This window comes from Helobdella robusta (assembly GCF_000326865.2).
Source record: "Helobdella robusta unplaced genomic scaffold HELROscaffold_4, whole genome shotgun sequence".
Classification (NCBI taxonomy): domain Eukaryota; kingdom Metazoa; phylum Annelida; class Clitellata; order Rhynchobdellida; family Glossiphoniidae; genus Helobdella; species Helobdella robusta.
In genome coordinates, this window is record NW_008704902.1 from 5,594,989 (window position 1) to 5,616,082 (window position 21,094).

At 32.1% G+C, this 21,094-nt stretch overlaps 3 protein-coding genes across 3 annotated transcripts; all 3 read left to right on the plus strand.

The window, feature by feature from the left end:
- Nucleotides 1–1,722: 1,722 nt before the first annotated feature.
- Nucleotides 1,723–2,593, plus strand: HELRODRAFT_189013 (hypothetical protein). Its single transcript, XM_009024799.1, has 3 exons — nucleotides 1,723–1,985; nucleotides 2,089–2,203; nucleotides 2,333–2,593. Exons 1-3 carry the CDS (start codon nucleotides 1,770–1,772, stop codon nucleotides 2,464–2,466), a joined length of 465 nt encoding a protein of 154 aa, XP_009023047.1. The 5' UTR covers nucleotides 1,723–1,769; the 3' UTR covers nucleotides 2,467–2,593.
- A 6,267-nt stretch (nucleotides 2,594–8,860) lies between these two features.
- On the plus strand, nucleotides 8,861–10,059 carry HELRODRAFT_162655 (hypothetical protein; the record flags this gene model as incomplete). Its single annotated transcript, XM_009024800.1, has 3 exons — nucleotides 8,861–9,220; nucleotides 9,558–9,737; nucleotides 9,844–10,059. The coding sequence occupies 3 exons, from the start codon at nucleotides 8,861–8,863 to the stop codon at nucleotides 10,057–10,059; spliced, it is 756 nt and encodes a 251-aa protein (XP_009023048.1).
- Nucleotides 10,060–10,613: 554 nt separating this feature from the next.
- HELRODRAFT_189014 (hypothetical protein) lies at nucleotides 10,614–18,537 on the plus strand (the record flags this gene model as incomplete). Its single annotated transcript, XM_009024801.1, has 15 exons — nucleotides 10,614–10,820; nucleotides 10,927–10,984; nucleotides 11,696–11,847; nucleotides 12,056–12,971; nucleotides 13,153–13,317; nucleotides 13,537–13,610; nucleotides 13,749–13,871; nucleotides 14,522–14,716; nucleotides 15,292–15,409; nucleotides 15,661–15,926; nucleotides 16,066–16,232; nucleotides 16,718–16,883; nucleotides 17,085–17,329; nucleotides 17,433–17,666; nucleotides 18,468–18,537. The coding sequence occupies 15 exons, from the start codon at nucleotides 10,614–10,616 to the stop codon at nucleotides 18,535–18,537; spliced, it is 3,156 nt and encodes a 1,051-aa protein (XP_009023049.1).
- Between the last annotated feature and the right edge of the window lie 2,557 nt (nucleotides 18,538–21,094).

Here is a 21,094-nt window from a genome sequence, read left to right on the forward strand (position 1 = left end):
TTAATGGTGTTGTGCTCTAGCATGCTAGTAATTCAAAAGCATTTGATAGGTCATTCAATACATTCTGATAAAACGTCACGAACATTGTTTTTCATTTCTTATTACCATCATAGTGAGAATGTTAATGAAAATAACTCATGTTCTAAAAAAGTTAAGAAAAATTGTTAAAGAAAATATGAAAGAGGTTGCCATATTCTCTCATTGTCTGTGATATTCTTTTTTGGATTTGTTGAGAACCTTAGCAAATTATTTGAAGAATAGTTACTCAAAGGTCTTGAAAACTAACAATCTTATTAAAGCCGTTGAATGCGGGTTTTGTTTGCTGTTATTAAGCAAAAAAGTGTAAATTTTTGAGAACTTTATTGATAGTCATATTTTAATGACTGAATTAAAATTTTATGATGAATTTTACGTATTTTTTGCATATCAAAGGATGTTAGTTTAATTTTTTGTATAATTGTTTTTGTTATTTAATGTAATGAATATCCGGATGCTCTTTTTGGAAACAATGGGAGTACTATAGCTACTCTTCGAGCAAATGCTTTTATAACGGCTATTTATACAATGACACAAATCAAGTCAATTAGCCAAACTCGGGTTCTATGTGTAATACAATGTTTCCGACTTGAAAAATTGTGTAATTTGTAAAACTGAATAACAAGAATAACTATATTTTATTGACAAAACGTCAAATAATTCGAACTGTAACCGACGTTTTGTGTAATCTTGATTTTACTCAGCAGCATAATTTGTTGTCGAAAATGAGAGCCCGTATTTGACATTTTGTACAGGGCCTGGCAAAGGTTTAATTCGGCCCTAGTTTGTTTAAAAAATATTTGTTAGTCCTACTTTTAGTCAAACAATAGGAGTTAATCGCCCAAGGCATTTTCGTTCCGCTTTTTAATTTTGGTCTCACAGGGTTAGTCTGCTTTTCTAATGTAGGTAAAATTATAAATTTAAAAATAATTGAAATGAAATAAATTTATCTTTGCCTGTTGTAAATATTGCCCATAGATTTTGTTAAACTCCAGTGCAAAAAAACTATTAACGAAGATAAACACTTATCAATCAGTTCATTGAAATTGTGCCCACTAAAACTGCACTGTTCATGTGGGAATGTTCATCGGAGAGTTCGCCATCTTAAAATTCAATGTTGAAAGTATTTTTAACATAGATGTTATATGCACAACAAAATATATGACGTCGATTGTAAATTGAATATATTTTTAAAACTATTTTAAAAGAATACCGTAATTTTTCTCTATCAAGAGAACTAACTACTTGTTAAAATGAAAAAGGAAATGGATTCAAAGTCGCTTATGGCGATCGTTTTTAAAATAATTGTCTGCTTATCGTGCATATTGATTATAATTTGTCATCTCACAATATATTTGCAATATGAAAACATGAAAACTCTCTTTACAGATTATGATGATGGCGAGTATTCATTTTACATAATGATGTTTGGCGCAATGTCTACAGCGGCAAGTTGTTTTGGAATTTTTATTATTTCTTTGAACTCTGATTTAGAGGTTCGCCCCTACATCAAAACTGCTATCTACGGTTATCTTATTTTAGATTTGGCGCTTCTCACAAAGATGGTTTGCTGCTGCGTCGTTTTGTTTTATACAACTTTTGGAACCAATTACGTTTTTGATGTAAAAAGTTTACTTTCAATAATTTGAAGCTTTACCTAGTGAATGTTTAAAAGTTTGCTTTTTCATTCAAATTGCATTATATACTTACTTAAGAATGGGTTCTTTCAAGCGATGCGGAAATATAGAACTGATGAAAGTGTTAAAAATCTGATTGATTACATCCAGAGGCGTTATGCATGTTGCGGTAACTTTCATTATTCTGAATGGTTCAAGGTTGACTGGAAAATCAGCATGTCTGAGCATTTAACTGGCTTTCCATCTGCTTGCTGTGATAAGGTGGAAGCTGAGCTGCGTGGGGTTACCTGCATTTCAGAAGTTGATTATAGGGTTAGGTTTCAGTTGCACACTATGTATATAAACTATTTGTTTGACATTGCAAATAAATTTTTTAAGATTTAGTTTAATATATAAAATATAAATTTTCAAACAGGATCTGGGTAGGTTGGTACCAATTCAAACTGGATGCTTGGAACCGGTCAGGTGGTGGTATTATATGCTTTTTCTTATCTCTGCTATATTGTTTGGTGTGGCTGCACTTGCTCAGTGTAAGTTTGATTTGCTTTAATATATTCATTATTCAGGGCTCATAAATTTTTGTGTGCAAAAAAGCATAATTATTTTATTTGCCATTGTTTTTTAAAAATGTCATAGTAGAACTTTTTAAACAATCGCAGTGGTGTCTTTTGGAATAGCCGTGCTGCTAGCCGGCCAAGAAGCCAGCGCCCCAACAACTGACGAACAAAAAAGAGCGCTGATGCAACAAACAGCAATTTATAATGTCGCAAAAGGAATGGGGACGAGAATTTAGCATATTGAGCAAACTAATTTGACAAACGGTTGTGCGCGCGTTTTTAACTAAGCTTGAATATTTTGCTGTTAACTTATTTATTATTTAATTTTGCTGCATTTTGAAATAAAACTTGAAATATTTTTTTAAATTATTCATAAATTTATAAACAAAGCTTAATAATGATTTAGTTCTACAACTTAGAAGTGATTTTGTGTACCTAACATAACGTAACCTAACCTAACCTAACCTAACGTAACCTAACCTAACCTAACGTAACCTAACCTAACCTAACGTAACCTAACCTAACCTAACCTAACCTAACCTAACCTAACCTAACCTAACCTAACCTAACCTAACCTAACCTAACCTAACATAACATGACATGATATGACATAACACAGCACAACATAACATAATATTACATTACATAACATAAAAATAGTGGGCTCAACATCAAAAGTCCATATGACCCTGTTCAAAATATCATAACGCTATAAAATAATTATTGACCATCTATAAAATGGAAATATAAATTGGAAATTATACATTTAAAGAAGAAGCGTTTACATTTACAAACTACAACATCGTAGGATCATACACAAAAGGAAACTTTTCATATAAACATCCAATCTCATTTTAAAATGAGATTGGATGTTTCGACCACTTGGGTTGGCAATTTTTTCCAAATTTTCCAAATTCTGTTTGAAATAAAAATTTTTAATATACTTGTTTGACTTCATTGTGTCAAATTTGAGAATTTAACACTTTGCTATGCACATATTCGTATTCAGAATCGGGTATGAATGCTACTAAGCACATTGCCCAATCTTATTAAAAAGTTAAAAAGGTTAAAGGTCTGTTACACTCTTACACTCAGGCGGGGATCTTTTCGTCAAATTTCGGTCACAGTCACAGCACGCACTGCGAAATAGCCCCAGCCTCCTTAACCACTCACTAGCCATCATGCCATCTGGTCATTCTAATAATTCTATTCATACGTTCTAAGCACTTATAGAAAAAATTCTACATGAATGATTCTAAGTATTCTAAATATGTGTTGTTTTTCAGTCTTGATCAATTGAAAGTTTAAGGTTCGTATTTTTTAGTGTTTTTGAAAATAGCTAGTTCCGCTTTGCGCCATAATCGTTCGTGAAGGTGCGATATTAAAATGCAAACAACACAAAAAAATCGAGTTAGGGTTAGTGTTAATGCTTATTCTCCGTTCATTTCAATTGTAGTGAATAATCTTTTTTTTTTTATTTCTAAATTGTTTTCATAAAATAAATTTACGGAATACATGTTACGCTCCGACCGCTTTTGTTACTTTTTCTTTCCTTGGTTATGGACGTTATGGTTATTAATTAAATAAATAACTATTATTTATTTCTTGTTTATTTTTTTTTATTTATTTTTTGTTCAGTTTTTCAAAAATAAAATCTTTACTTTCTTTTCTACCCTCTCATTCAAATTCATTCTTATTGCTTGTCATTATGTTCAATCTGATCTGATAAATATGGAATTTTTTAAATGAGAATTTTTGATTTTTAAGCTTTAATTAATTTTATTTTAATTTAATTAATATTAATTTTTAATCAGCGTTAATGCTGTGGTGATGTTTAATGTGAAATGTTTGCCAGTGTTTTAATTTAATATATTTTGAGTGCTTTTCAATTTTTTAGTCTGTTGGTTAACCCTATGTAGTCAACCCTATATTGCAACACATTCTGTCAACCTGGGGTGTCCTACACCCCAGGTTCAAACATGATGGAATAATGTTTTGTAAGTATTTTATTGAAGATAATATGAAACTGATAAAAAATACAATGTTTTTGTTTATAATAAATTGTAATATATATATATATATATATATAAAACAATGTTATATTATAACTTTTCACAATAGTCTTACCTAAGTTAATTATTTGAGGCAACTGTAAAATATTGATTAATTAGCAACAATGTTTTATAGTTTATTTGTCGTTTTAAGCATCAGTACAGGTTTCACAAACCAGACGGCTGTGATTTTGACAACATGGTATACCGCATGATGAACATCGGCTTTTGGTTTTCCGATCTGATGAGCGTGGGCAAATGCCACATCTCTTCTGTCCTGAAGATTCTGGTTGCTCTGCCTGAACTGCTATGGCTGGTTGAAAACCCATTGCTTTGAATGCCAGCTTCACTTGCTTCTGCATAACAAACGGATTTTCACTTCGTCGTTGAAGGTGTTCTTCTACCAGCTCTTCAGAAAGATTTTGTAAAAATAATCTTCGTTTGTGCATCTTTTTTTCATTCCATTGTGGATTTTTTGCTATCCAAACAACATATGCTGCAACACAAGCAACATCAATGACGTTAAAGAAGAGTGTCATTGGCCATCTGCTAATTTATCGTTTGCAGCTGTACAGTCCAACTAGGTGATCGAGATTGTATACTCCTGATTTTGTTTTATTGTAATGATCAATAATGTCTGGTTTGTTGTTGTCAACATCAACTGCAGCATCATGATGCATGCTCGAGAGCAGAATTACTGCTTTCCCTTTTTTAGGAACATAGCTGGTCAATGTTAATTGATTGTCAAAACAAAATATTGATGACAATTCTTCCCTTGATTGATTAGGAAGTAATTCTTTTGGTATATCTTGCTTATTTTTTCGCATTGTTCCAACAATGGTAGTTTTCACGGTCAAAAGATCTTCAGCTAGACCAGTGCTTCTCGAACTTTTTGGTTCGGCGGACCGGCAACGAATTTAACAGGAACGTCGCGGACCGCCACCCAGCTTGCAGAATATATATATATATATATATATATATATATATGCGAAGTGTTATCAATTTTACAAAATTTGAATCTTTTTTTGTATAACTTTATTCAAAATGAAATAACAATAAAAAATATTTCAACATTAGAAAATAAAAATTGTTGTAAAAAATTAGTGAGATAAATGAGCTTGTTTTCTATTTATTAATTCCTCAAGACGTGGCTGAAACGAAGACAGTGCCACACGTAGCGGAGAATAAACTTCCAAACAGTTTCTGTATTTTGTTTTCATTGCAGTCAAACATGAAAATCCAACTTCGCATAAATAAGTAGAAGGGAAAGGAAGAAGGGTTTTTATTGCTTCGTCAGTGAGCTCTGGGTATTCCGACTTGATGATGATCCAGAAAGAGGAAAGAGATGATGTATTTTCAAACTTCATTTTTAGGCCTTGGTCAGCAGCAAGCTCCAAAATTTTATCTTCCAACTTAACAGTCAAATTTTTCTTATGTTCAACAAAAGGATTTCTGATCCATGTCTTTCCTATTCGTGGGTCATCCTCCGTAGGAAAATAAAATTCAAACCGTTCAGATAAGCTGGACAGATGCTCAATGATTAAGGTTTTCAAACTTTTGATGTCAAATCCTTTGCCTGCTTCATCAATGACTGTAGCTAAATTAAAAAACATTTCGAAACATTCTTTTTCCAATCTTTTTATCCAAGATTTTAGCTTTCTTTTTTGTCCTTCAATTTTATCAGCCATTGTGAAAACAGTCGCCATTTTCCCTTGGATTGAAATATTGTGATCATTTAATAATGCAAATATGTCTGACAAATAAGCCAATTTTGCGAGCCAATTGATATTCATAAGTAATTCTGACCAGATGGGCTTTTTAACCTGCAGAAACTCTGCTAGTTCATTTTTTAATTCAAATACTCTTGCAAGAACCTTTCCTCTGGATAGCCAACGCACTTCAGTGTGTAGCAATAGATGTTTATGATCAGCCCCCATTTCTTTACATAATCTGGCAAAAAGTCTTGAATTTAGTGCATTTGCTTTCACATAATTTACTATTTTGACTACTTCGCTGAGCACATTATTCAGTTCATCTGACATTTTCTTCACTGCTAAACTTTCTCGGTAAATGCAACAATGTGTTGCTTTACACTCCGGTGCTATTGCTTTAATTTTAGTTACAACACCAGAATAACGTCCAGTCATTGCTGCAGCACCATCTGAACAGACACCAACACAATATTTTAAATCTTTTCCTTTACCAATGATATATTCACTGACAGTTTTGAATACTTCAGAATTTGTTGTATTTGTTGGGAGTGATGCTGAAAAGAAAAATTCCTCCTTTAAATCTCCTTCGTATTCAAAACGAACATAAACTAACAAAATAGCCATATTGGCCACATCTGTGCTTTCATCCAGCTGCAAAGAATAATACTTTGCAAGTTTCATTTGTTCAACTAGCTGCTCTTCAATGTCTTCTGCCATATCGCTAATGCGTCGACCAATAGTACTGTTTGAAAGTGGCATCTGGTCTATTTTTTTTGAAGCCTGCTCACCCAGCATCTCAAAACAGACATCTTTGATGCAATCTTTTATTAACGTTTCACCAATTGTGAATACCTTTTTCGCTTTGGCAATTCGTAGAGCTACTTTATATGAAGCTCGTAGCGCACACGTGTTTATATGGGAAATACAAAACATTTGTTTTTGGCGACTCTTCAGATCAATGCGTTTTCTCTCAAAATATTCTTTTGGTTTTAGCTAAATGTCTTTGTGTTTTGTATTTAAATGTCTTTTTAATTTTGATGGCTTCATTGCTACGTTCGACAAAACCTCGCTGCAAATAACACACTGCGGTTTCAACTCTGTTCCATCGTCCATTGGCATGAAGCCAAATTGAATGTATGATTCATCGTACTTTCGAATGAAGCTAGTTCTAATACGTTTTGTTGCACACGTTTCAATACCAATTGCCTTTACGATGCCATTTTCATTGTCTGAAATTGAAGAATCGTCACTACTTTCATATATCAAATTCTCTTCCTGACGTTTCCTTTTCAAAAATTTGTCTATTGGGCCTTGTTTCGCCATGCCTAAAGTAGTTATTTTTGAATAAAATAAACTTTTACTTTCAAGAAAACAAATTAGCGGTCTTGATAACATCAAAATAAAATGAAAATATTAAAAAAAATCTGAACCAACCTGACAACAGTTCTAGCAACTTTATATATTAATTTGAATAAAATTTAATAAATTGCAAAATGAGTTATTCAATTTATATATAAATTTCAAAATTACAAATATATTTTAATTTAGCAATAACGTTGTTAACTCCTAGTTTTACCGGGTTTTTATCAATTTTACTCTGAACATGTGCAAATAGCTGATAAAGAAAGATTGAATATTTAAGCTGGATCCGATAGTTAATTGGTCACGCGTCCTTTCGCGTTATCACATTGAATATTAATTATAGTCATGCATATGCATTCGTGAACTTGCTTACCTTTAAACTCATTTACTAGTAATAACAATGACTTTCGCAATTGCGTTGCTGTCCAAGCTATGAATTTTCTGATTAATTTTCAAAATTTTTGGAACCTCGCGGACCACCACTTTGAGAAGCACTGGGCTAGACTACATGAAGTGAAGTAATTATCTATGATTATATTGATGCTGTAACATTTATTATTATTATTTCTTATTTATTATTATTATTTCATTATTGCAATACTAATTTTAGTTTAGATGACTTCAAGACTATTGGGGTGTAGGACACCCCAGGTTGACAAAATATGCCGTAAGACACTTCAAACGCTCACATACTCAAAACCAAATATTTGAATTAAGCCAGATTTTGCCATATTCTAGGTGAAGGAAGGTTATAAGATGTCACAAAGGTATATAATTTAATTTGTTCAAATATCTGAGATACAGAATTATTTATACCCTCTGGGATGTGATACACCCCAGGTTGATGACATAAGGTTAAAGCCTTCTTATGAAGAATATTGTACTATCTATTTATGTTATGATATTATATTTATAATTTATATACTATATTTATGACATTAAATTTATTAACAGTTCTGCTTCATGTATAATTAATACCTATATTAAAAATTTTCCTGCATATCACTATTATATAGTATAATTTAATAATTTAACATAGTTATTTCTGATTCTGATTGTATTGTCTAATGAATAAATGTTTAAAAAATTGCATTGGTTTATTATTATTTGAATGAATTTTAATTATCATAAATAACGGTATTTTGATTTGTAATTGAGTGTTACCAAGAAAACTTAGAACATAGAAAATTATTAAATAATAAGTTAAACAATGTTAATTATTTCTTTTACTCATAATAAGACTAATTTTAGTAATATAAAGACATATATATATATATAATAAATAATTTGTTACCTAATTTTACTTATATATAATTATGTATACTTACGCCATGCTTTTAATAATGTGTTTAAATGAATGCCTTCGATTAATTAAATTAATTATTTTTATAAATCCTTTCAGTACTGCAATAGAGTGCACAAATGATGTTTCTTCCCTGGATTTCGAATTTATGTATGTAATCACTTTTTATGACTAGGGATTCTGAAACAAACATTTCTAAAAAATGTCCAGCGCAAAGTCTCTCGCTACTTCTCTTCTTCCATCACCCCAAAATACCAAGGTCCCAGTTGAACAATCATCAAAGCCACATAATAAACATGTAAAAAAGTGTGTCAGGGACTTAATGAGTGATTCTCTCTCCCAGTCAAACGCTTCGTCGATTCACGAGTCCAGTGACATGAGCAGCATCACATCATTTGATGACTCTACTAGTGAATATGCTAAAGGTGACTCACCATCACATTTGGGATCTTTCTGCTACCCTCTCAACGAATTGAGAAGAAAGTACAAACGAGAGTTCAAGGATGCCATACGTAAGAACTACAAATACATGATGTCTGAAAATATCATGGATTCATGCAAGGTTTTTTCTATTTTATTTCAAATGTATAGTTTCGTTTTTTTTATATATTATTTACATGTAACAATTACAAGCATTCACCAAATCATTAACAAAAATTTTGGGTTAACAGATTTAGAAAATTTTAAATTTATTCATTTATTATATTCTTTCTTTCATCTCAAAGTCCGACCCATAACGGATGGAGACTATGGACGAGGATCGATTGATTGATTGATTTCATTTCAAAAAATATTTAGTTTTTTCATTTTTTGAGTGTTATTGATTTTAAATTGAATATATTTAAATTTTTTCCACGTATTATAAAGTTAATTGACTAATAGTAATTAATCTCTGCCAGTTGACAGAAAATGAATTTTCGGCATTTGATTCTGATGAGGTGAGCAGTGAAAGCAATGCGATAAGTTACAATGAATTTGTGAGGCAGTACCAGGAGTTAATCACTTGGCTGACTAACATGCATGAGAATATCAACCAGAACCAAGTCAATTGCTGCAATTCTGAAAAATATCTTAATCAGGTCTGCAAAATACAGAAATACATGCATAATTTTGTCATTTGTCATAAATATTTGATTATTTCAACAAAATGCTCAAAGATCTAATATATATTTGAATTTAACGTAGGCCTATCATGAAGAATTGTTGCATCGTCTGACTCGCAGAACACAATTTCAAGAGTATTCAAGGCAACTGATTGTTCATTACCCCAATAAGCGGAATGATATCTTGGCAATGTGCAACCGTGTCGACCAATTGTGGATGGAACTTGAGAAGGATGTTGTGCCAGCCAAGTTGGGAAATCCTCTTTTCGTCATTGAAGGTTTCATACAATTCTTTTAAATTATTTAGTTGATTGAAAATTATAATTTTTTTTCTAAAAATATTTTAAACTGATTGTGGTAAATAGATACAATAAAAACTACTAATAGTTTTTGCCCTTATATTCTGAGACCGGTAGCTTGATTCATTTCTGTTTCATGTTCTTTGTGTGAAGTCCATAGATTTGAATATGCTCAGTATCTATCTACAGTTGATACTGATTGAAAACTTTCTGCATTTGTGTAGTTTTCATTTTTTTTTTTTGAAACATTCTGTTTAGGATATAACTGCCAGATACAATGATAACATGTTTGTTCATTTTAAGATATCGAACAAGATCTTCAAAATTTTGAAAACTGGATCATCAAAATAGAAGAAGAGATGAATATGTCAAAGAAAGACATAGAAAATAAAAATGCTTCCCAGCAATTCATCACAGTGAATATTCTTTATTATTTTTTCATTATTCACACATTGCAGTGACATACAACTTATTTTAACTGTTCTGTTGTTTTTTGTAGAATTTACAAAGAGAAGTTCAATCAAAGTCAAAATTTGTGACATCTATCTCGCAAATGTGTGAAAATTTGCTGGCCGGCAATGCAAAAACTTCAAGTGGTTCTTGCTCTTCTGTCCAACTCAAACTTGGATCCTCAATTTTTGAGGAAAGAGTGAATGGAGTGAAAAGGAAGGCAGGCATGTTGCAGCACAGATGGGAGGCAGTGTACATCAGCTGTCTGGAGTGGCAGTTGAGGATTGAAGGCAATCTCAGGATTTGCAAAGTTTGCTTACTTCATTGCTCTGCACATTTTCTTTAATGATGTTTAAATTTTTTTGTGAAGGTTTAGTTTTAGAATGCTTTTAGTTATATAGTAATTCAATTTACAGAGACTTAATAGATATATTGGGTTTGGTAAGTATATTATTAGGGATGCACCGGATTCAGGTTTTTCAAATCCGGCCAGGGCCGGACTTAGCCGGATTTAAAATTCAAAAACCGGCCGGAGCTGGGGCCGGATTTTAGTTACCATTTTATAATACGTTAGAAAAAATACTCACATTTACGGTTATCTACATGTTGAACATCAAAAAATAACACCAAGCAAATAGTTATATAATTCAAATATATAAATAAGTTGTGTGATACGCCAAATTCTGTACACAAAGATCAGCTTATAATTTATGCATATTTGCATAACCCAAGTTAAAGCACAAAGAAAATTGTCCAGCTCACCGCACAATTAGTGATGTTGTAATTATTTGTCATGTATACCTAGCCTAACCTTTAACATACCATGTTCTTAAATTATGTGCTTATGTATCTCTCTCTCTAAATATATATATATATATATAGATATATATATATATATATATAGATATATATATATATATTATGTAGCTCTATGGTCCGTCATGTGCAATTATCAATATATAGTATATACATGTGCACAAGTTCTTTTACACAAAGATCAGCTTATAATTTATGCATAACCCATGTTATAGCATAAAGAAAATTGTCCAGATTACCTCACAATTAGTGATGTTGTTATTATGTGTCATGTATGCCTTTAGCTTAGCCTTAGCCTTTAACTTATTGACATAAAATTAATTGAATTCAATAAAATTTTTTTTTCTATTTCTAACATTTTTAAAATAGATAGACGCTTAAATCTGGCCCTAAATCCGGCCACCAAATCCGGCCGGGGCCGGATTCGACCGGATTTGAAAAAATGCCGGATTTTGGCCGGGGCCGGAGCCGGGGCCGAACTTCGGTGCATCCCTAATTGTTATAGGTATCTTTGGTTTAATGTTTAAATAATTCGTTGAATCTGGTGATGCAATGGTTAATCTGTGAAGAAAATTTAAATATCAAATTCTGTTCTTTAAAATAAATTAAGTTTTATGCTCTGTAGTTAATGAAGCTTGCATATAAGTTTTTGGGGCAAATTTTGCTGTGAATGTTTTTGAAATACGATTTTGCTTGACACATCATTTTTATTCTTCAATTTAATTCCAGCTTGCAGAATATCATGCAGATGATTCAGATGATGCAACAGATGATACAACAGACGGCAATTTGGATACATTTGGAAGTAACAATTGCCTGTCAATGATTGAAGAAGAGAAGGATCAAGATCTACAATCTGATGCAGCAGATGTGAATGGAGTAGTGGCAGATGTATTGAAGAAAATGAAGAGACACCAACTGACTCATGATGGTGATGTGGGCTACTCAAGTGATGGACTGCAATCGCCTATTGATCTACGTTTGCACACCTCTGGACTGGTTAGAAGTTCTTTCGATGAAGGAAATAGGAATGTGAGTAAGATGAAGACAAATGAATGTAACATGGGCTCCGACATGAGTGATAGTAGTGGTGTCGGCATTTCAGCAACTACTGGTAGCTGTATGAGCAGAAGTGAGGCAGCCACAAATTCGGACCAGCTGATCAGTGGAAGTGTAGGTAGCAGTGGAGATAGCATTGGCATTTTAGTCAACAAAGTATTTACAAATTATGACAGCAGTGTTCCAGCAACTGAAGATGAATTTTCAAATGATGAGGTCAAAAATGTGGTTACATCTAATGATTACTCTACCATCTACAGTAAAAGCATGGACATGTTGACTTGCTATGAGGAAAGGAACTTGAAGAATCTTGTTAGAGACGGATCAGTGAGTGACGGAGAAGTGTTGAAGAGTACTGATAGTAACATCACAAAGTTTCACATACCAGACACCCTGACCAGGTGGAACAAACACAAAACAAGACTCCATCTCAATGAGGAGTCCCCTGGAGATGCCTCCTTTGAAAGTCCATCTGACAAGATTTCACTAAGGAAATATAAACAAAAGCAAGCTGTTTTTGCAAGTCCAATCAAGTTAGCTAGGAAAAGAGCATTAAACAATAATGACAATCTTTCTTTGTCAGATGGTTTGTTTCAGTTATTAATATTGCTTTGAATATTTTCGTTTTTTTAAAGTTTAGAAATAAATAAATTGATATTTTATTTACATTAAATATTTTATAAAGATTTAACATTTTTATAAAGATTGTTATGTCAATTAAAGAAAAATAAACTTGAGCTACAAACTGTTGTATTTTTTTTAACTAGGTCAACTGGCTAGAAAGTTCAAATCAGAAAAATCTTATCACAAAATAAGAAAGATAATGTCTTTTGAAGGTTTGAACTTGAATCTGAGGCATTATGATGTTGATGAGAACGAAGAAGATGAGCAATTAGTAGTTGATCTCCAACAGAGGACCAACAACGTTCAAGGTAGTACACGAGGCGTTATCAGAAATCTAGAGACTATTGACCATTAATTAACATTATTTTTTTTTTAAGTTACCAGAAGATTACTTTGTCTAACATTTTGTTTCAAATACGTTAGATTTTGCTCTAAATCTATGCAGCTGATCATAATGACGTTGATAGGAATTGATGAGGAATAATTATTTGTTAAAAAATTGAATTATTGGATATATATAAATAAAGGTTCAGACCAGCGTGTGCCAGATGATGAATTGATGTCAAATACAGCCGATGAAATCAGCAGTCTCCAGTCCGAAGTCTGTTTATTTTTTACCTTAAACACTTACATTTGTAAATTTTTAAAGATTTTTGATAGATAATTCACTCTGATTCACCACTCTGGTATGCACATTATATTTTGTCTTAATGGTAGCTCATTGTTGATGTATTCATAGTTTGAACTTACGGATGTTGAAGTGGAAGACACAAGCTTCAAGAGCAATGTGGACATATGGTTGAAAGATAATATCTTTGACAGATATTACTATAAAGTCAATAAACATTCTTCAACTCCCAAGGTCAGTGTGCTCCATTCTTTTTTGAAGCAGTCATGTCATTTCTACTTGCTATATTTGCTACACTTTGGTTGCAGACAACACAGAGTTCATGTTAAGCAAAACACCAACTAAATAATTAATGTCTGACAATTTCGCATTTTTAGTAACAAATTACATGAATATAGGCCATCCTGTTAACTATATGATATGCTCTGTATTGGCGCGTGTGTAGTGGAATTGAAACATAAATAATAGTATTATTTTATTATGAAAGTTGATTTTTTCACAGAAAATTACATACATTCACAATGATTTGTTCATACTAGAAGCTTGTAATCTTTCCCCTCCTTTATATCTTTGTATCTGAAATACAGTGTTCCAACGCAATTTTTTGATCTAAATACTCTAAAGAAAGGAGCAACTGTACGATGTTGTGTTTTAAACTTTTCACACCTCAATAAATCACTTGAAACATTTTGTGTTTGTTCCTCAAAAATCTAGTTATTTTTTTGTAAACTAATGTATTTTAATTTTTTGTTTTTAAAATTGTTTTTAATTCTGCCATGGGCCATAAAATATCTTGTCATAGAATATTTGTTCTACACTCGTGGTATAAATTATTTTAGAAATTGCTTAAATAATTTTTATACAAAATGATGACCTCAAAATAGAGTCACCAGTCTCGAATAGCTAGCCGACAACTGCCGTTCTGTGATTACCTGACGGAATCTGACTCAGAGGCTGAGGAGTTCAAGGCTACACTGGAAGATCATAACAGAGCCTTCACTTACACTCAGCAAGTTGTTCAAGACATCGCTGATACATGGGCAGCTAATCCTCAACAAACCCCTGATCCAAACAAGCTGGTTTGTAATTCTTTGCTTCATTTAAATATGTGGTTGCACTTGGCAGATGGTCCTGAAAAACTTTTACAACTTTAAATTTATGTATTTCAGGAAGGTTATTATTCCTTTTTTAATTTAAATTTTGTTTATTTGAAAAGCAAAATAGCACATAAAAAGTTGGCGTTGTATTAATACTACTGATAAAATAGTTGGAGATAAATATTACAAACTGAATCACTCATCTATTTTTTGTGTAGTTTGTGTTGCGGTAATTTATAAAGAATTCAAGCTGCAAGTTTATATAACATGGTTGTAATTGGTGGCCACACACACAAACAAGCACGGACTTCACAATGTTTTGATGGTTCATTTTAATCAGGATTTCCTAGCTTTTGTATTTTGAAATGGTGGGCTGTACAAGAAAAAGAAATTAACTTTTCTGTCTTCAGATTATCTCATTTCATGAATAATATTTTTTGGTTTAATTTAATGAATAAACGTATTTGAATTTGAATAGCACATACAATATAGAACTTTTGTAAAGTTATGAAAAAATTACTGGAAAATTATTTAAAATTTTTCCAATTGATGAACAGATGGAACCACTAGCAACGTGCGAAACCAGTCTGATGTGTTTGCAAGATTTAAAAGCAGCTCTCACTCGCAGCAATAGTGCCTGCTTTTTTTATGAACAACAAATAAAAATTGTTGAAGGTTTGTTGTTGCATTTTTTCTCTCTCATTTGGGTTTTTTATATTTTATATTATTTACTAACGCATTTTTTTGTTTATTTGTTTTTATGGAGTTCATGAAATTGCTCATTAAATATCTTGTAATGATTATTATCGAATATGTAATAAATTAATAAATCGGGTTGTCCGTGTTTGCTTTCTTATTTTTATGGTATATTATACTTCTATTATTGCATGTTATATTGTAATTTATTATTATAACTGGACCAGCAGGGATGCTGAAGAAGTGGTCAGATTTGAAGATGTACATATGCCAACGGCAGCAGCATGCTTGCAGCCTCATATACTCTGAAACTTTGAAGCTGGAAAAAGATTTAAGTAGATCCATGCTTCTGTTGCAGATGTTTGACACAAAAGAGTGTGCAATCATGACTGAAGGACTTGCTGATGGTGGTGATCACGGTGATGATGATGAGGAGGATGACGATGAAAGTGGTACTGCTCTTCAGATACTTGTTGAAACGATTAAGGCTTATAAGGTTATTATTGTTTGTTATATTGTCTATATCGGCTTTGTCAGTATAATCTTTTATTAATCCTTCCTTATAGCCTATCAATTTTGTACAAAATTGACAAAATGCGCTAAATTTTAAATAAAAATAATGATTTTTGTAACAGGCTGAGAAAGATCATCTGTTTGCATTGAAAGAAAGATTCGGCCAACTCTTGAAGAGAAATTGCCAGCCAGTGTCAAACAAGTTATGTGAAAAAAATTATTGTGATGAAGGAAATGTGTTTGAAAAAATTGGGAAGTTAAACAATATCTGTGAAATTAGCTTGGAAAAGTTAGATCATGCTTTTTTTCAAATAAATACATGAAGTGGTTAATCTCTTTTCTTTTATACATATATTTATATATAGCATTTTGTATTTAATTTATTAATTTTTATATACTTTTTGCATGTCATAGAAGGTTTAGTTAAACGCTGGCTTAAGTAAATGAACTAATGAAATTTAATGCTATGCTGTATTTTAAAATAGCTTATAAAAGTTGATAAGTCCAAGTAATTTTCCAAATATCTGTGGTTGGCTTATATTTTGGAGAGTGTCTTGCACAATTTGTCTTGCACAAGCTGAGTGTCGATTTGCATTTAGAATCATTTTGAAAGACCATAAAATATTTTGGGCTGTCAATGAAGAGCTTAAAATTTTACAACAGCTTTAAAAAATCATTTCAATAGTGCCTGATGAACCTGTACTTAAGACAGTGGTGTGAATGTTCATGAATGTTTGTAGCATTATAAGATCCAAGCGATGAATGAATGAACAGGGCAACAAGAACAGTTATGTCCCTCTTATCGGCTGTTGAGCCATGTAACAAGTTCATTGAATTGAAGAGACTGATCACAACATCGTTGGATCAGTCGCAGCAATGTCTGCAAAGTGTCGACTATGAGAACAGTGGTCCTGCTCTTGTTCAGTTGTTGTCAAGCGAAGTTGGTATCACTTGCTTTCTTGCTTCTTTTCATTAAATAAGCTTTATGATTTTGTTTGGTTTTTTTATTGTTAGAAAAATGTACTGCAATATTTTGATATGGTGTGTTGTCAGAATGGTAACATGTAGTTTTTAATGTGATAAGGTATTTTACGTAACAAAAATATCTGAAAAAAATTTATGTTTTTTTATTGTTATTAAGATGAAAGGTGGGTGGATTGATTTGAGAGTGAAGGTCTCAGAGATGTACCAGCTCAATACCTCAATCTGTCAACACGTACCGATGAAGAAAATATTGAAACTGATCAAGAGTGATCTGGAGAAAATTGATGGAAGGTACAAAGAACTACAGCTACAGAGTTCATCCGTCATTGAGAAGCTCATATCAAACAAATGTTCAAGTCTTGGTGCCAGTGTGCTGTCCGATAATGTCAACCAGCAACAGCAGTAAGTAATTAACTCACTAAGTTACCATGCACATCTCTATTTCTACGTATGTTGCCAAATTTAATTGAGTTGTCTCAATTAATTGTTATGTTGCAAATTGTAGCGGCCCATCAATTGACGAAAGTTTGGTCAAGGAGAGAGCGTCAGATCCCAACAGCACTGACAGACAAACAGGAGTTCCGACGGCAGTATGTAGCACTCCTATACAAGAAGGGAACAGTGGTGTGGTCAAAGTCATGAGGAACATATTGAAGGTAGGAGTGCCACTTTCGGCTGCAGTTTTGTTTCTTGGATGGATGTACACCTATTCAAGCTCGGGCCCCTGCAATAGTGACTGGTTTGCAGACTGGGGAATTGTTATATTTCCTAATCTCAGATATCCAAGAGAGAGACCTGCTATCTGATCTGAGTGACTAACTGAAGGATTGACTGACTGACTGACTGACTGACTGACTGACTGACTGACTGACTGACTGACTGACTGACTGACTGACTGACTGACTGACTGACTGACTGACTTAATGGTTAGTAGGTTGAATGAATTTTGATTGAATGATTGATTGATGTGAACTGTTTTGTATAGAAATATATTGAGGCCCATAAAGAGACCTGAAGCTAGACGAGACCAACTATTTATACGATCAATTGCTACTTTGGAGTAATGCATTTACAACATATCTATATTATATCCACTGTTATATATTATAAATCATCGGCATGTACATCGTGCATTCATCAACTGCTAATTACATCATGTTTTTATTAACTTAAGTTACATCGTTTTTTTATTAACTGAATGGTAAGTTGCAACATGTTTTTATTAATTAATTGATTAACCAGTTGGTAAGTTACATCATGTTTTAATTAGTTAATTAATTAATTAACCGGTTGGTAAGTTACATCATGTTTTTATTAACTGGTTGGTAAGTTACATCATGTTTTTATTGATCGATTGACTGATTAATTAATTTATTTATTTATTTATTGGCTAGTAAGTTACAACATACTAAAAATTGGTTGGTTAAGTAGAAACATGTTTTTATTAATTAATTAATTAGTTAATTAATTAATTGGCTAATAAGTTACAGCATGTTTTTATTGATTTGCTAGTAAGTTACAAAATGTTTTTATTACTTAGTTGTTTGACAAGTCAACAACGTGTTTTTAATCTTTTTAACTGGAAGTGGACGATGGAGTTGAGCAACTAGTTTGGTGAATAATTGAAGCTGTATAGTGTACGTATTCAACTTACACTAGAATACCGTTACTTCACAAGTTACTACTCCATTCATATCATTGCATACAAATGATAATTGTATTAATTGCAGGATTACTTCTACATATACTGTATATCTTATGACGCGGTGTGTACGTATGCGTGTGTCTGTATTAATTAATTGCTTGCCCATACATTTTTAATGGCATGTTTTTATATGTTATTAGTCGGTAGTTAAGGTTTTTACATAAGGTTTATTATGTGTGTATGTATGTATGTGTGTTAGTATGTATGTGTGTGTATGTATGTATGTTTGTATTCCACATCTTAACTGTTCGTAACGTTTGTTAGTTTGCTTGCAACATGCTGCTCATGGTGACTGCTGTTGTGTAGTGTTGTTGTTGTTGCCGATTGAATGGATGGATGTTAGTTATTTGTATGTACATGGTGCTAATTTATTAAATTAAATTGCGTTATCCACGTTGAAATTTCTTTTTTCAAATTTTAATTAATCTATCTTTCGTTGTAATTCACGATTTTTAATTTTTTTTTTCAAAAATTTTTGTTTAATTATGATTCACGATCTTTGTAGTACTATATTTATTAATACTTTTTACACAGTATTCTTCCAACGCATAGTAAACTAGTTTTACCTGCTTTTTGTTTTAAATATCAATGGTTGTTTAATGATTTAGTTTTACAGTATTTTCTATTGTTAATAGATTTGGTTCCGTCTTCCAATCTGTCCTCGTTTTCATTGATAATTTTATTAACGTTTGACAACGTTCTAATGTCTTAATTAATGTACTAATTGAGCGAGGATGTGCTCGATTATATAGGCGCCATTGTTCTTACACGTGCATGTTCACAAACAAGGTCGACATTCATTAATTGAATCACTGACTTAACTTTGTTCGTCCGTTTTAGCATTTCTTTTCGACTTTATAACTTTTGTTAGCGTTCGCTGTTTTTATGTTTTTATTAAAAACAACACGTTAATTTTTTTTCTTCAAAGTAGAAAATCTTCCGTCGTGTGAAGATTGAACGTTTCATTTTCTCATATGCTCTTACAATACTGAAGAAAAAAAATTGTCGTTGGTGATATGTGAACCAGTGTGAATGTGATATTACGTATGCGTGCTTTAATGTTAATTAATATTTATGCAGCATTGTTTCACTTGTTCGTCGTGATTTAATGTTGATATTATTTTATATTTATTTTATTAAATTTTAATTAATAATTTTTGTGTAAAGGTTCAGACCATTTGTCAATCATTCATTTATATATCTGGTATATTAAATTGTGAATAAAATGTCGTTATGTAGATTGATGTAGTTTGACATTGTAAAAAGCAGCGATGTTATGCTGAATTACATGGTCATCGTTATAAATGTGCATGTGCGTGCATACATACAATGGTAGCGAGCTAGCAAGCACATGATGCATGTCTCAACTTGTGTCTGTCGTATGTTGTTTATAATAGCGGTAGTGCCGTGGTAAACTAGTGAATGTCAGTGCTCCACTCCGCTCTGTCTGCTGTCCCTCTATCTTTCTGTCCTTCGTTCTTTCAACAAAATGGGGTTTGTCGTGAGCATACGAGTTTGCTTCGTGGTTTTGTAACATTTATCTGCCTGAACTGATTATGTGATTATTGAGCACCATTTAGTGCATTATAAATTTTGTTGAATAAATTATAATAAAAACACTAGGGTACTATCAAATGTTTAAAATATTTTTGCATTATATATTTTTGTAGGTGATGGTTCCAGTCAATTTGATGATCTAGATAGATGAATTATGGTTGGTGGTTGAATGAATTTGCATGAAAAATTATAGCTCTTGAAGACGTGATGGATCATTTTTCATTTATGGTTTATCAATCTTACTTTGTTTATGAATATTTGAAAGATTTTGTGTCTGGCTTCATGTTTTCGTGTTCGTCAGGATTCGTCTGAGTTTAGCTGTACTAATAATAATGCATGATTATGTTAAACCTCATTTTTTCTTTCTGCATGTCTGTCACATTTTTTAATTAAATTATTTTTCTAATTTTTATGTGATTTTTTAAAATTTTGTGTATTTGTGAAACATTTTATTCTGTCCAAATTTTAAAATTTAGTGTGAAACTTTTATGTCGTTGTCTTTTTTTAGCTGAAATACGTTTTCATTGCAGTTATTTAGTTTAATATTTTCATTAAAAACAGATGTGGCAATACATAGTAACCAATCAACAAATGCTATCAAAATATTACTTATTGTTTAGTTTAGTCATCAATGTCTTTATTTTTATGTAGAAGAAGAATCATTTCGTTGTTTGTTCGAACTCCCCGTTCATTTCGGCTGTCGGCGCGCGTTCAACGTACATACAGCAAGTTTTATTTTCACATGTTCGATGGTGGCTTGCTAGCGTTCTTCTATTCTAATGATTGTTGTTCGTGGTTTGACGTGTGCATTTTGCCAATCCAATGTTGCTCGCGTTTGCTTCTGTTTGTCTTCTAATGTATACCGTAATCAGGAAACAACGTCTTATACATTCTCATCTTATAGA